Consider the following 12,028-nt stretch of genomic DNA (forward strand, 5'->3'; position numbering starts at 1 on the left):
CTCCGAGGAGATGGGATATTCTGTTACCTTGCCTCCTTTTTGCTTACAGGGAGGTACCCCAAAAAGGAGTGGGCTTCAGCCCCTTTGAACTCCTATTTGGACACCCTGTAAGAGGTCCTCTAACACTTGTGAAGGAGGGTTGGGAACAACCTTTAAAAACTCCTAAGCAAGACATAGTGGACTATGTACTTGGCCTAAGATCTAGGATGGCTGAGTACATGAAAAAGGCCAGTAAAAACCTTCAGGCCAGCCAAGAGCTCCAAAAGCAATGGCATGACGAGAAGACTGTGCTGGTTCAGTACCAACCAGAGCAGAAAGTGTGGGTCTTGGAGCCTGTGGCCCCAAGAGCACTCCAAGACAAATGGAGTGGACCCCACATTATTGTTGAGAAAAAGGGAGAAGTCACCTACTTGGTTGACTTGGGCACTGCCAGGAGTCCCCTTAGGGTGCTCCATGTCAATCGCCTAAAACCCTACTATGACAGGGCTGATCTCACCCTGCTCATGGCAACAGATGAAGGACAGGAAGAAGAGAGTGACCCTCTCCCTGATCTCTTCTCTTCCACAGAACAAGATGCTCTAGTGGAAGGTGTAGTTTTGGCAGATTGTCTTACTGCTGAGCAGAAAGACCACTGCATAAATCTCCTGGGTCAGTTTTCTGAACTCTTTTCTACTGTGCCAGGCACCACTTCTTGGTGTGAGCACACTATAGATACTGGAGACAGCTTGCCTGTCAAAAGTAAGATCTATAGGCAGCCTGCCCATGTCAGAGACTGCATAAAACAGGAGGTTCAGAAAATGCTTGAACTGGGAGTGGTTGAGCACTCTGAAAGTCCATTGGCCTCTCCTGTGGTACTTGTACCAAAACCTCATTCCAAAGATGGAAAGAAGGAAATGCGGTTTTGTGTAGACTATAGAGGTCTCAACCAGGTAACCAAAACTGATGCTCACCCTATACCCAGGGCAGATGAGCTAATAGATACACTGGCATCTGCCAAGTATCTAAGCACCTTTGATTTGACTGCAGGGTATTGGCAGATCAAATTATCAGAGGATGCAAAAGCAAAAACTGCATTTTCAACCATTGGAGGGCACTACCAATTCACAGTAATGCCTTTTGGGTTGAAAAATGCACCTGCCACTTTTCAAAGGTTGGTGAATACAGTCCTGCAAGGGTTGGAGGCTTTTAGTGCAGCATATCTAGATGATATAGCTGTCTTTAGCTCCACCTGGGATGATCACCTGGTCCACCTATGGAAAGGTTTGGAGGCCCTGCAAAAGGCAGGCCTCACTATCAAGGCTTCAAAGTGCCAGATAGGGCAGGGGAAAGTGGTTTATCTGGGACACCTTGTAGGTGGAGAACAGATTGCACCACTTCAGGGTAAAATCCAAACTATTATAGATTGGGTTCCCCCTACAACTCAGACCCAGGTGAGAGCCTTCTTAGGCCTCACTGGGTATTACAGGAGGTTCATAAAGAACTATGGCTCCATTGCAGCCCCTCTTAATGACCTCACATCTAAGAAAATGCCTAAAAAGGTATTGTGGACAGCTACCTGTCAGACAGCTTTTGAGGAGCTAAAGCAGGCCATGTGCTCTGCACCCGTCCTGAAAAGCCCCTGTTACTCCCAAAAATTAATTGTCCAAACTGATGCATCTGAATTAGGGGTAGGGGCAGTCTTATCACAACTTAATTCTGAGGGCCAGGATCAACCTGTTGCTTTTATCAGCAGGAGGTTGACCCCTAGAGAAAAGCGTTGGTCTGCCATAGAGAGGGAGGCCTTTGCTGTGGTCTGGGCACTGAAGAAGTTGAGGCCATACCTGTTTGGCACTCACTTCATGGTTCAGACAGATCACAAACCTCTACTTTGGCTAAAACAAATGAAAGGTGAAAATCCTAAATTGTTGAGGTGGTCCATATCCCTACAGGGAATGGATTATACAGTGGAACATAGACCTGGGAGTACCCACTCCAATGCAGATGGACTCTCCAGATATTTCCACTTAGACAATGAAGACTCATCAGGTCATGGCTAGTCTTATTGTCCTTCGTTTGGGAGGGGGGGGGCGGTTGTGTAGGAAAGTACCATCTTGCCTGGCTTGTTCCCCCATATTTCACTGTATATATGTTGTTTTAGTTGTATGTGTCACTGGGACCCTGCCAGCCAGGGCCCCAGTGCTCATAAGTGTGCCCTGTATGTGTTACCTGTGTTATGACTAACTGTCTCACTGAGGCTCTGCTAATCAGAACCTCAGTGGTTATGCTCTCTCATTTCTTTCCAAATTGTCACTAACAGGCTAGTGACCAATTTTACCAATTTACATTGGCATACTGGAACACCCTTATAATTCCCTAGTATATGGTACTGAGGTACCCAGGGTAATGGGGTTCCAGGAGATCCCTATGGGCTGCAGCATTTCTTTTGCCACCCATAGGGAGCTCTGACAATTCTTACACAGGCCTGCCACTGCAGCCTGAGTGAAATAACGTCCACATTATTTCACAGCCATTTACCACTGCACTTAAGTAACTTATAAGTCACCTATATGTCTAACCTTTACCTGGTAAAGGTTGGGTGCTAAGTTACTTAGTGTGTGGGCACCCTGGCACTAGCCAAGATGCTCCCACATTGTTCAGGGCAAATTCCCCGGACTTTGTGAGTGTGGGGACACCATTACACGCGTGCACTACACATAGGGCACTACCTATGTGTAGCTTCACAATGGTAACTCCGAACATGGCCATGTAACATGTCTAAGATCATGGAATTGCCCCCCCCCCCAATGCCATCCTGGTATTGGGGAGACAATCCCATGATTCCCCGGGTCTCTAGCACAGACACGGGTACTGCCAAACTGCCTTTTCAGGGGTTTCACTGCAGCTGCTGCTGCTGCCAACCCCTCAGACAGGTTTCTGCCCTCCTGGGGTCCAGCCAGGCTTGGCCCAGGAAGGCAGAACAAAGGACTTCCTCAGAGAGAGGGTGTTACACCCTCTCCCTTTGGAAAAAGGTGTTAAGGCAGGGGAGGAGTAGCCTCCCCCAGCCTCTGGAAATGCTTTCATGGGCACAGATGGTGCCCATTTCTACATAAGCCAGTCTACACCGGTTCAGGGATCCCCCAGCCCTGCTCTGGCACGAAACTGGACAAAGGAAAGGGGAGTGACCACTACCCTGAACTGCACCTCCCCTGGGAGGTGCCCAGAGCTCCTCCAGTGTGCTCCAGACCTCTGCCATCTTGGAAACAAAGGTGCTGCTGGCACACTGGACTGCTCTGAGTGGCCAGGGCCAGCAGGTGACGTCAGAGACTCCTTCTGATAGGCTCCTTCAGGTGTTGCTAGCCTATCCTCTCTCCTAGGTAGCCAAACCTCCTTTTCTGGCTATTTTGGGTCTCTGCTTTGGGGAATTCTTTAGATAACGAATGCAAGAGCTCATCAGAGTTCCTCTGCATCTCTCTCTTCACCTTCTGCCAAGGAATCGACTGCTGACCGCGCTGGAAGCCTGCAAAACTGCAACAAAGTAGCAAAGACGACTACTGAGACATTGTAACGCCGATCCTGCCGCCTTCTCAACTGTTTTCCTGGTGGTGCATGCTGTGGGGGTAGTCTGCCTCCTCTCTGCACTAGAAGCTCCGAAGAAATCTCCCGTGGGTCGACGGAATCTTCCCCCTGCAACCAAAGGCACCAAGGAACTGCATCACCGGTCCTCTGGGTCTCCTCTCAGCACGACAAGCGAGGTCCCTTGAACTCAGCAACTCTGTCCAAGTGACTCCCACAGTCCAGTGACTCTTCAGTACAAGTTTGGTAAAGGTAAGTCCTTGCCTCCCCACGCTAGACTGCATTGCTGGGAACCGCGTGTTTTGCAGCTACTCCGGCTCCTGTGCACTCTTCCAGGATTTCCTTTGTGCACAGCCAAGCCTGGGTCCCCGGCACTCTAACCTGCAGTGCACGACCTCATGAGTTGTCCTCCGGCGTCGTGGGACCTTACTTTGTGACTTCGGGTGAGCTCCGGTTCACTCCACTTCATAGTGCCTGTTCCGGCACTTCTGCGGGTGCTGCTTGCTTCTGAGTGGGCTCCTTGTCTTGCTGGATGCCCCCTCTGTCCCCTCACGTAATTGGCGACATCCTGGTCCCTCCTGGGCCACAGCAGCATCCAAAAACCCTAACCGCAACCCTTGCAGCTAGCAAGGCTTGTTTGCGGTCTTTCTGCACGGAAACAACTCTGCATGACCCTTCACGACGTGGGACATCCATTCTCCAAAGGGGAGGTTTCTAGCCCTTGTCGTTCTTGCAGAATCCACAGCTTCTACCATCCGGTGGCAGCTTCTTTGCACCCACAGCTGGCATTTCCTGGGCATCTGCCCACTCCCGACTTGATCGTGACTCTTGGACTTGGTCCCCTTGTTCCACAGGTCCTCTCGTCAGGAAATCCATCGTTGTTGCATTGCTGGTGTTGGTCTTCCTTGCAGAATTCAACTATCACGACTTCTGTGCTCTTTGGGGATCTTAGGTGCACTTTGCACCCACTTTTCAGGGTCTTGGGGTGGGTTATTTTTCTAACCCTCACCGTTTTCTTACAGTCCCAGCGACCCTCTACAAGGTCACATAGGTTTGGGGTCCATTCGTGGTTCGCATTCCCCTTTTGGAGTATATGGTTTGTGTTGCCCCTATCCCTATGTGCCCCCATTGCATTCTATTGTGACTATACATTGTGTGCACTGTTTTCTATTGCTATTACTGCATATTTTGGTATTGTGTACATATATCTTGTGTATATTGCTATCCTCATACTGAGGGTACTCACTGAGATACTTTGGCATACTGTCATAAAAATAAAGTACCTTTATTTTTAGTATATCTGTGTATTGTGTTTTCTTATGATATTGTGCATATGACACCAGTGGTATAGTAGGAGCTTCACACGTCTCCTAGTTCAGCCTAAGCTGCTCTGCTAAGCTACCATTTTCTATCAGCCTAAGCTGCTAGACACCTCTTCTACACTAATAAGGGATAGCTGGACCTGGTGCAGAGTGTAAGTACCCCTTGGTACCACTACAAACCAGGCCAGCCTTCTACAGGGGGCGGAACCCGGAGCGTGAGGACAAGGAACGGTGTAGTCATGGTAACCGCCCCTCCTAGGGATACAGGTGAGGTACGGTTCACTTGTGTGGTCCAATGGTGTTCAGGACAGGAAGGGATCCTGTCAGAAAAAGATATACGGTTACTGATTTGTAGTTCATGTTTTGTAAATATTATTGAAGTTTTAAGTGAAGTGATTTATGATTTGATGTTATGAGAATACTAAAAATTGTGGTAATAAAAAACGTCTTCCAACAAGTAAGATTGTCAGTCTGCGTATAGCTGGTGGGGGGGTGTGGGCTGTCTGGCGGTCTCCGGATCCTAATAAAATATATGCAAGGATATTTACGGCATTACAAGAAACACATATGCAGGGGCATGCAATCATATTTATAAACTGTAACAAACAAAAGTAGACTGTCTTATACCAGTATTCATTGGTGAGATTTCTTTCAAGGTTTTGCCGGGTGTTTAAAGTAGCTTGTGCACACTGCAGTTCCTTCAACTTGTAAAACTGATCTAAGGAATTAAAGGATGTAAACTGCGAATTAAACTTTCAAAACTAATAGCACGAGTTCAACTTATTTTACCAATCCACTCTAGGTTTATTTTAACTTGGCTTGTGAGTTTCATCTCTTCTCTGGGCATTCAAAACTACAAGTACAGAATGAGTAATCAACTGCCCAAAAGGCTCGTGTTTCGCAATTTCTTAAATAAATAGTCCCTGCGAATTAATTTATATTATCATCATAAAATAATATTTTCACCTTATGAATTACCTGTGAATCTGTTTCGCTTAGATTGGCTTCTCCTAGCAACGTGACTGGATTTTTTTCATGGTTTTCGTTTGTGGGTGTGTAATATCCATTTCCAATTTTCTCTATGGAGCCATATTTAAAAAGTTCTTTTTTCAAAAGAGGCCTGATTTCCTCTATGTCGTTCACCAGAGGAGTTTCAGGGATGCTGCATAAATGAACTACAAGAGATCCCACAAACACAAGCGTTGTTATGAAGAACATGACCTGAAATTCAGAACCCATCAGAGATCCCAGAAAGGTTGGTTCCCAATCAATGGCACCGGTGGCATATCCTAGAGCTCCGCCAAACCCTAAAAAACAGAAATAGACATTTAAAACATGGCAGACCGTTTTTGAATATGTATCCAGTTTTATAATTACTAGAAGAGCACAAGTAATGTATTTCCTACTAGACATAATGAAATAATCCTTACATGGATGCTGAGGCAGAAATGTTCCCTGCATAGCGAACAGGTATGTACCCCTACCTGGTGTGTAGGACTACAAGTGAAACTGGTACCCTGACTTCTATTTTTGGGCCTGATGGGATTAGCGCGTCAGAGCCTTGATAAGTAAATTTACAAGGAGACGCGTTTATGTCGACGATCCTTTGAACCACGTTCGGGGACTTCCCAGTACGAGATATCTTTTTGGCATCACAAATCAATAGATCAATAAACCGATCAATAATTTCAATAACTAATAAGCAACCCAATCAATAACATTTAGTAAGAATCAATAAGTTGAACACACCATGACCTTTCTGTCATGAATAACCACACCAATTTAGTTAAGTGTTAGGATATTTATTTCCCTATTAGTTACAATCTAATGTTAATTTCTGTTAATCTCATTAGCAATTCATCTCATTAGTAACTCTTTAGATTTGCAATTAGAACGCCATTAATCAATGCATAAAGAATATTGATTCAGTATTAACACGTCATCAATAAGAAGCAACTTAGCAAAGTCTCAGTAGTACATGATTCAACAAAGCAAAAACTCAGTCATTTGTCTATTTGCGTAGGATATTTGTGATAACCTTAACTAACCTCTAATTAGCATTAACATGTTGGGCTTCATGCAAAACATTTAGAAACACAAATTTAGAAAACATCTAAACTATGGCCTCTACCAGAATAGCAGTTGGTACCTAGAGAGAAAGGCTAACAGACAATTACAATTTTGCATCAGATAGTTACCAATCCAACAGATCAGCAAGCAGAGTCAGTCTTCATCCTCAGGACATCAGTCGATTTATCCTCAGCAGAGACAGGACGGGGCAAAGTCTCGATATAGCGTAGCTAAGGGATAGGATCTTCCCTCATATGGAGGAGAAGTAAGTATCAGGTAAGGATGGGTATAGGATGGTTTATGGTAACAGGAAGAATAAACGGCAAAGTCTCAAAAGAATGGCCCCTTTTCTTCTTGGGTCGTGCGTTTAAATCAAAACTGTCTAATTTGCCCTTAACTCCTCATTGGATAATAATTGGTGCATTGTTATCTCTGTCCAATAATCATTCATGCATTTCGCTAGAATTTTCCACAAACCACAGTTCTCATGTCGAGGATTGGTCCATGTTTTTGACGTCTTCATCGGTTGGAATGTCAGGTAAGAAAAGTTACACTTTGCGATCCAGTCAGTGTCTCCATTGTTTTCTCCTACTTTTGTAACCTTGCACCGGTTAAGAATTACACTGTTGCATTCAGCAAGAACGTCTCCTTGAACAAGTCGGTTCTCATGAGAAAGAATTTACTACGGCTACACACACAACTTCTGGAAAAGTACAGCTTTGTGTCCTTCAGGAAAACAGCACATTACACGTTAGAAAAATACAGTTTAATATGAGACCAGGCAACTAGGCCCAGACCCTTGCTAAGCTAAGGCCCTAAATACATAACTCTAATTATGATGTGTTAATACAAATTCAAAACTTCAGTACATAGTTAATTCAAATTAGCAACTTATAGTCTTCATATACATTGGTAGCCACTCCCCGTGAGCACATTACAAACGTGAGCATTATTTTCTATGTTAACACATTTTCTATGCAGCTTCATCACACAATATTTTGCAAGCTTGCCATGTTAATATTGCTTTTAAAAGACACACTCCAACAATGGCACAGGTTTTTAGCATGTGCTCAGAGGTCTAGGACTGTCTGTGACAATGCGAGGACGTGTCCTGTGATTTTGAGAGCTTCAACAAGTGAGTCCTCAAGTAGGCAGCGTACTTCTGTCCATACTCTGGGTCTATCATATAAAAGTAGCGGTGGCAGCGTATCATGTTCTGGAATCAATATTATAACAAGACAGTGAGCTTGCGGTCCATAATACCACTTGTATAAAGTTCCTCAATTATGTGAAACCCAGAATCTGGTATTGACATCCCATGGTGAGGGAGGGAGAGGGAAGAATGGAGGGAGGAAGAAAACAAGAGAGAGAAAAACAGACAGCGGGATCAATTTTGAATGCTCCTGGATGAGCATAACACAGGTAGAAGCAAGAGGACAGCTTTCCCCAAGTAATGGAAGAGTATTTCCTGCAGTCCCGTAGCTGGAGAACCAGGCACTGAAATGAAGGTGAAGACAGATCTCTCTCTTTAGAAATTCAGGAGGACCTTGTTAGACTGTGGATTATTTCTTCCTGGTCAATGCCATTAGGTAGATGAAAAGGGTGGGACTGCAATTTCTATTGCAGAAGGTGAGGATGTTTCTACACAGGGGCTGCTATTTTGTCTGTCTCTTACTGCTGCTTCAGGAGGACTTCATTGTGCCCATGTTCTGGATACTTCTGCTTGGAACATCCCCTGCGTTAAGAGTCACCACTTTGCACAAAGATTGTGTCTGGAAGCAGACTAGAAATGACATTTGAAAACGAGCAAACTCGTTGTTCCAGCGTCAAGTTCTTCATGACAAAGAAGGAAGTCCTCTGGAGAGTACTTGAAGGATTGCTATGTGGCCAGAATGAGTGTATGCCTGACAGCCAGAGTTCAGAGGTAAAGGGTCATCACCTGAATTCTGCACTTTCTGTTGGAGGAGATGAATGTCTGCCTAAAAGCCTGCTGCAAGAGGGCTCGAGTGTGTCTGGAGCAGTCACTGTCCAAGAGAAGAGCCCAGGATGTTCATCGAGTGAGAATAGCCACAGAGAGAGAGAGATGGCAACTGCCAGGGAACGAGATAGGAATTACCCATGTGTCGAAAAGGTCCTTTGGTCTCCCTAAAAGGTACACCCCTTAATATCAAAGCTAGAATGTCAAGGTATATAAATATTGATGACAAAATATTGAACCCAAAATATTAAAAGGTAAGTATAGATTTTCTATACCTGTAAGTCCATATATATGTATATATATATATTTATATTATATTATGTATATATATGTTATATTATATTATATATCTCATACATAGATGTGGCATTACGAATAGTAAATCTATACTTCCTCTATATATACTTACCTTTCAATAATTTAGTCTTCGATATTTTGCCCACAATAATCTTGTATTTCAAAATTCTTAGCCTCAATATTAAGCCCTAATTGGTTCTCATTTTGAACCGCATGAAGGTTTTTACAAAAAGCTACTTCAGAGTTAAACCAACAGTGTTCTATGCTTAAAGACTGCTGCTGTTGCCGTTATTGAACCACAAGTGCCCCTGCACCCCGATAGGCCCAGAGGCCGCAAATTTCCAGGCCATCTGCGAGGTTGAGATCAGCCCAGAAGCCGAACCAGTATCTCTCAAACCTCCCAGCTATCTCCCCCGTAGAGAAGGATGTCAGCAAGGCTCTGAAAACATTCTTCAAAGCCATTTCTTACGTCCTATTTTCTTTGACCTATGAATAACTATAAAGAAGGGCATGGCCATGCCTGCTTTTGCTTGCTACAGCAGTCAAGAATCCCATTTTACCCAAAAATCCCTGTCAAACACAAGATGGAGTTGTGCAAGTCAGACTTCACTCATGTAATTAAGTTTCTTTGTCTTGCTGGTAGCATACCCATAGCAGGAGTCAGTGAGCCATCTACTCTTTGTGCTCTGTAAAGAACGAAAACCCTGATATATTCACTGGATTTATATCTGCTACTACTTTTAACTCTCTTAGGTGGAATTTACTAGCACTTCTGGAAATCTTTTTTTTGTGACACTGGTACTAATAGTTAACCACAACTCTGAATTAAATGTTTACTATTTTAGGAGAAGGTTAGGAATTTCATAACCTGAGTTACGCACATGCCCATCTCTGTAGAGTACTCCGGTGTCACTTGTAACACTAAAACATGCAATTTAGCATAACTTCCATGTTTATTTTCTGACAATTATGCAGCTAGGCTTTGTGCCCTTTCAGCACTTAGAGACTTATATAATGCAGGTCGTACGCCTAAATATGTGAAAAAAATAACATGCGAATATTAAAGCTTTGCATTGTTAGAATGATGTGTGGCAGTCCACATGTGCATGGCGCAATGGGTATTTGAGTGGGTATTTGATTTTTATGCCACTCGCACTGGTTTTACGCAATTACCATGACTGTACATACATAGCAAATACGCCAATCAGTGTTCTCCAGTCAGTGGCCCTGTTTTAAGGAAAGGACACAGGCATGGAGAAGCAGTTTAGCAGATTCCCACTTCTGAGATGGCCACAATGTCAGTAAAGAAGGTCCATAGATATATTATGGGATGAAAGCAGAAAAGGGCTGCTTACTTAATCTAGCATGTTCAAATGCTGCTTGTTAGTGTCATATTAGCCACACATGGAGCTTTATTATTGTTCTGTCTTTATTACAACACTTTCTGCATTCATTTAAATTACAGACTGCAAATGTGAGTAAAAACTGACTGGAGGAAGGTGAAAGGCATTACCTGTGTTTCAGCCAAGCCTACTTACACACCTGCCCGATACTTAAATGCATACAATGTGACCACATTTCTTTACACTTAGACAACTGGATGAACATGCAGACTAAAGTACCTATTGTTAGACCTGACAGCCTAAGGTGGTCACCCCTAACTTTTTGCCTGCCTCCCTCCACTTTTTGGACTCTGTTTTTGCTGGCTTTTAGACAGTGCACACTTTACCACTGCTAACCAGTGCTAAAGTGCATATGCTCTCTCCCTTTAAACATGGTAACCTTGGATCATACCCAATTGGACTATTTAATTTACTTATAAGTCCCTAGAAATGTGCACTGTATGTGCCTAGGGCCTGTAGATTAAATGCTACTAATGGGCCTGCAGCACTGGTTGTGCCACCCACTCAAGTATCCCCTTTTACCTTGTCTCAAGCCTGCCATTGCAAGGCCTGTGTGTGCAGTTTCACTGTCACTTCGACTTGGCATTTAAAAGTACTTGCCAAGCCTAAACCTCCCCTTTCTCTACATATAAGTCACCCCTAATGTGTGCCCTAGGTAACCCCTAGGGCAGGGTGCTGTGTGGGTAAAAGGCAGGACATGTACCTGTGTAGTTTACATGTCCTGGTAGTGTAAAACTCCTAAATTCGTTTTTACACTACTGTGAGGCCTGCTCCCTTCATAGGCTAACATTGGGGCTGCCCTCATACATTGTTGAAGTGGTAGCTGCTGATCTGAAGGGAGTAGGAAGGTCATATTTAGTATTTTGAAGAGAAAATCCATGATGGAAGCATTGACCTCTCCAATATGTGATTCTCTTTGATATTCATAAAGAGTAAAACAGAACACTTCGCTTAACTCACCCTCTGAAGCTTGGAAATTGAGGCATGAAAGAAAATATTATGCCAGTAGTTTCAGGCAAGAATATTTGCCTGATTAAGTTATCTGTGAAAACCTAAACTATTAATTTGGGATAGAGCACACCGCCAACTAGTTGAGTTTCATCCAGGGGTAATGATCTGAACATGTCTTATCAGGTTATTGATGGATACAGTTGAGGTCAGTGTGGAGTCTGGGAAGCCACAGAGGAGATAATTGGCATTATCCAGATGCAGGAGTGCAACGACTGAAGTTGCTTTCTGGGACCACTGGTTTGAACTTTCTTTAGCATAGAGAGCTGGCAGCTAACCATCTTGAATTTCTTGGAGTTGTGTTTTTCAGCATGTGGCTGTCAACCAGGGTTAATCCAAGTGAACTGGCAGTGGTTGTAAGTTGGGGTTCCAAATCATCCAGGTTTATGTACATGAGC

General features: G+C 44.0%; 1 protein-coding gene across 1 annotated transcript in view; it reads right to left on the bottom strand.

Moving 5' to 3' along the window:
* The window catches only part of SLC45A2 (solute carrier family 45 member 2), a 323,571-nt gene that overhangs the window by 226,519 nt on the left and 85,024 nt on the right, over window positions 1-12,028 (bottom strand). Inside the window, exon 3 of the mRNA XM_069220574.1 lies at window positions 5,853-6,181. Within this exon, the coding sequence (XP_069076675.1) occupies window positions 5,853-6,181 (329 nt within the window). The remainder of the gene's footprint in view (window positions 1-5,852; window positions 6,182-12,028) is intronic.

The sequence above is a fragment of the Pleurodeles waltl genome, chromosome 1_1 (assembly GCF_031143425.1).
Source record: "Pleurodeles waltl isolate 20211129_DDA chromosome 1_1, aPleWal1.hap1.20221129, whole genome shotgun sequence".
Taxonomy (NCBI): domain Eukaryota; kingdom Metazoa; phylum Chordata; class Amphibia; order Caudata; family Salamandridae; genus Pleurodeles; species Pleurodeles waltl.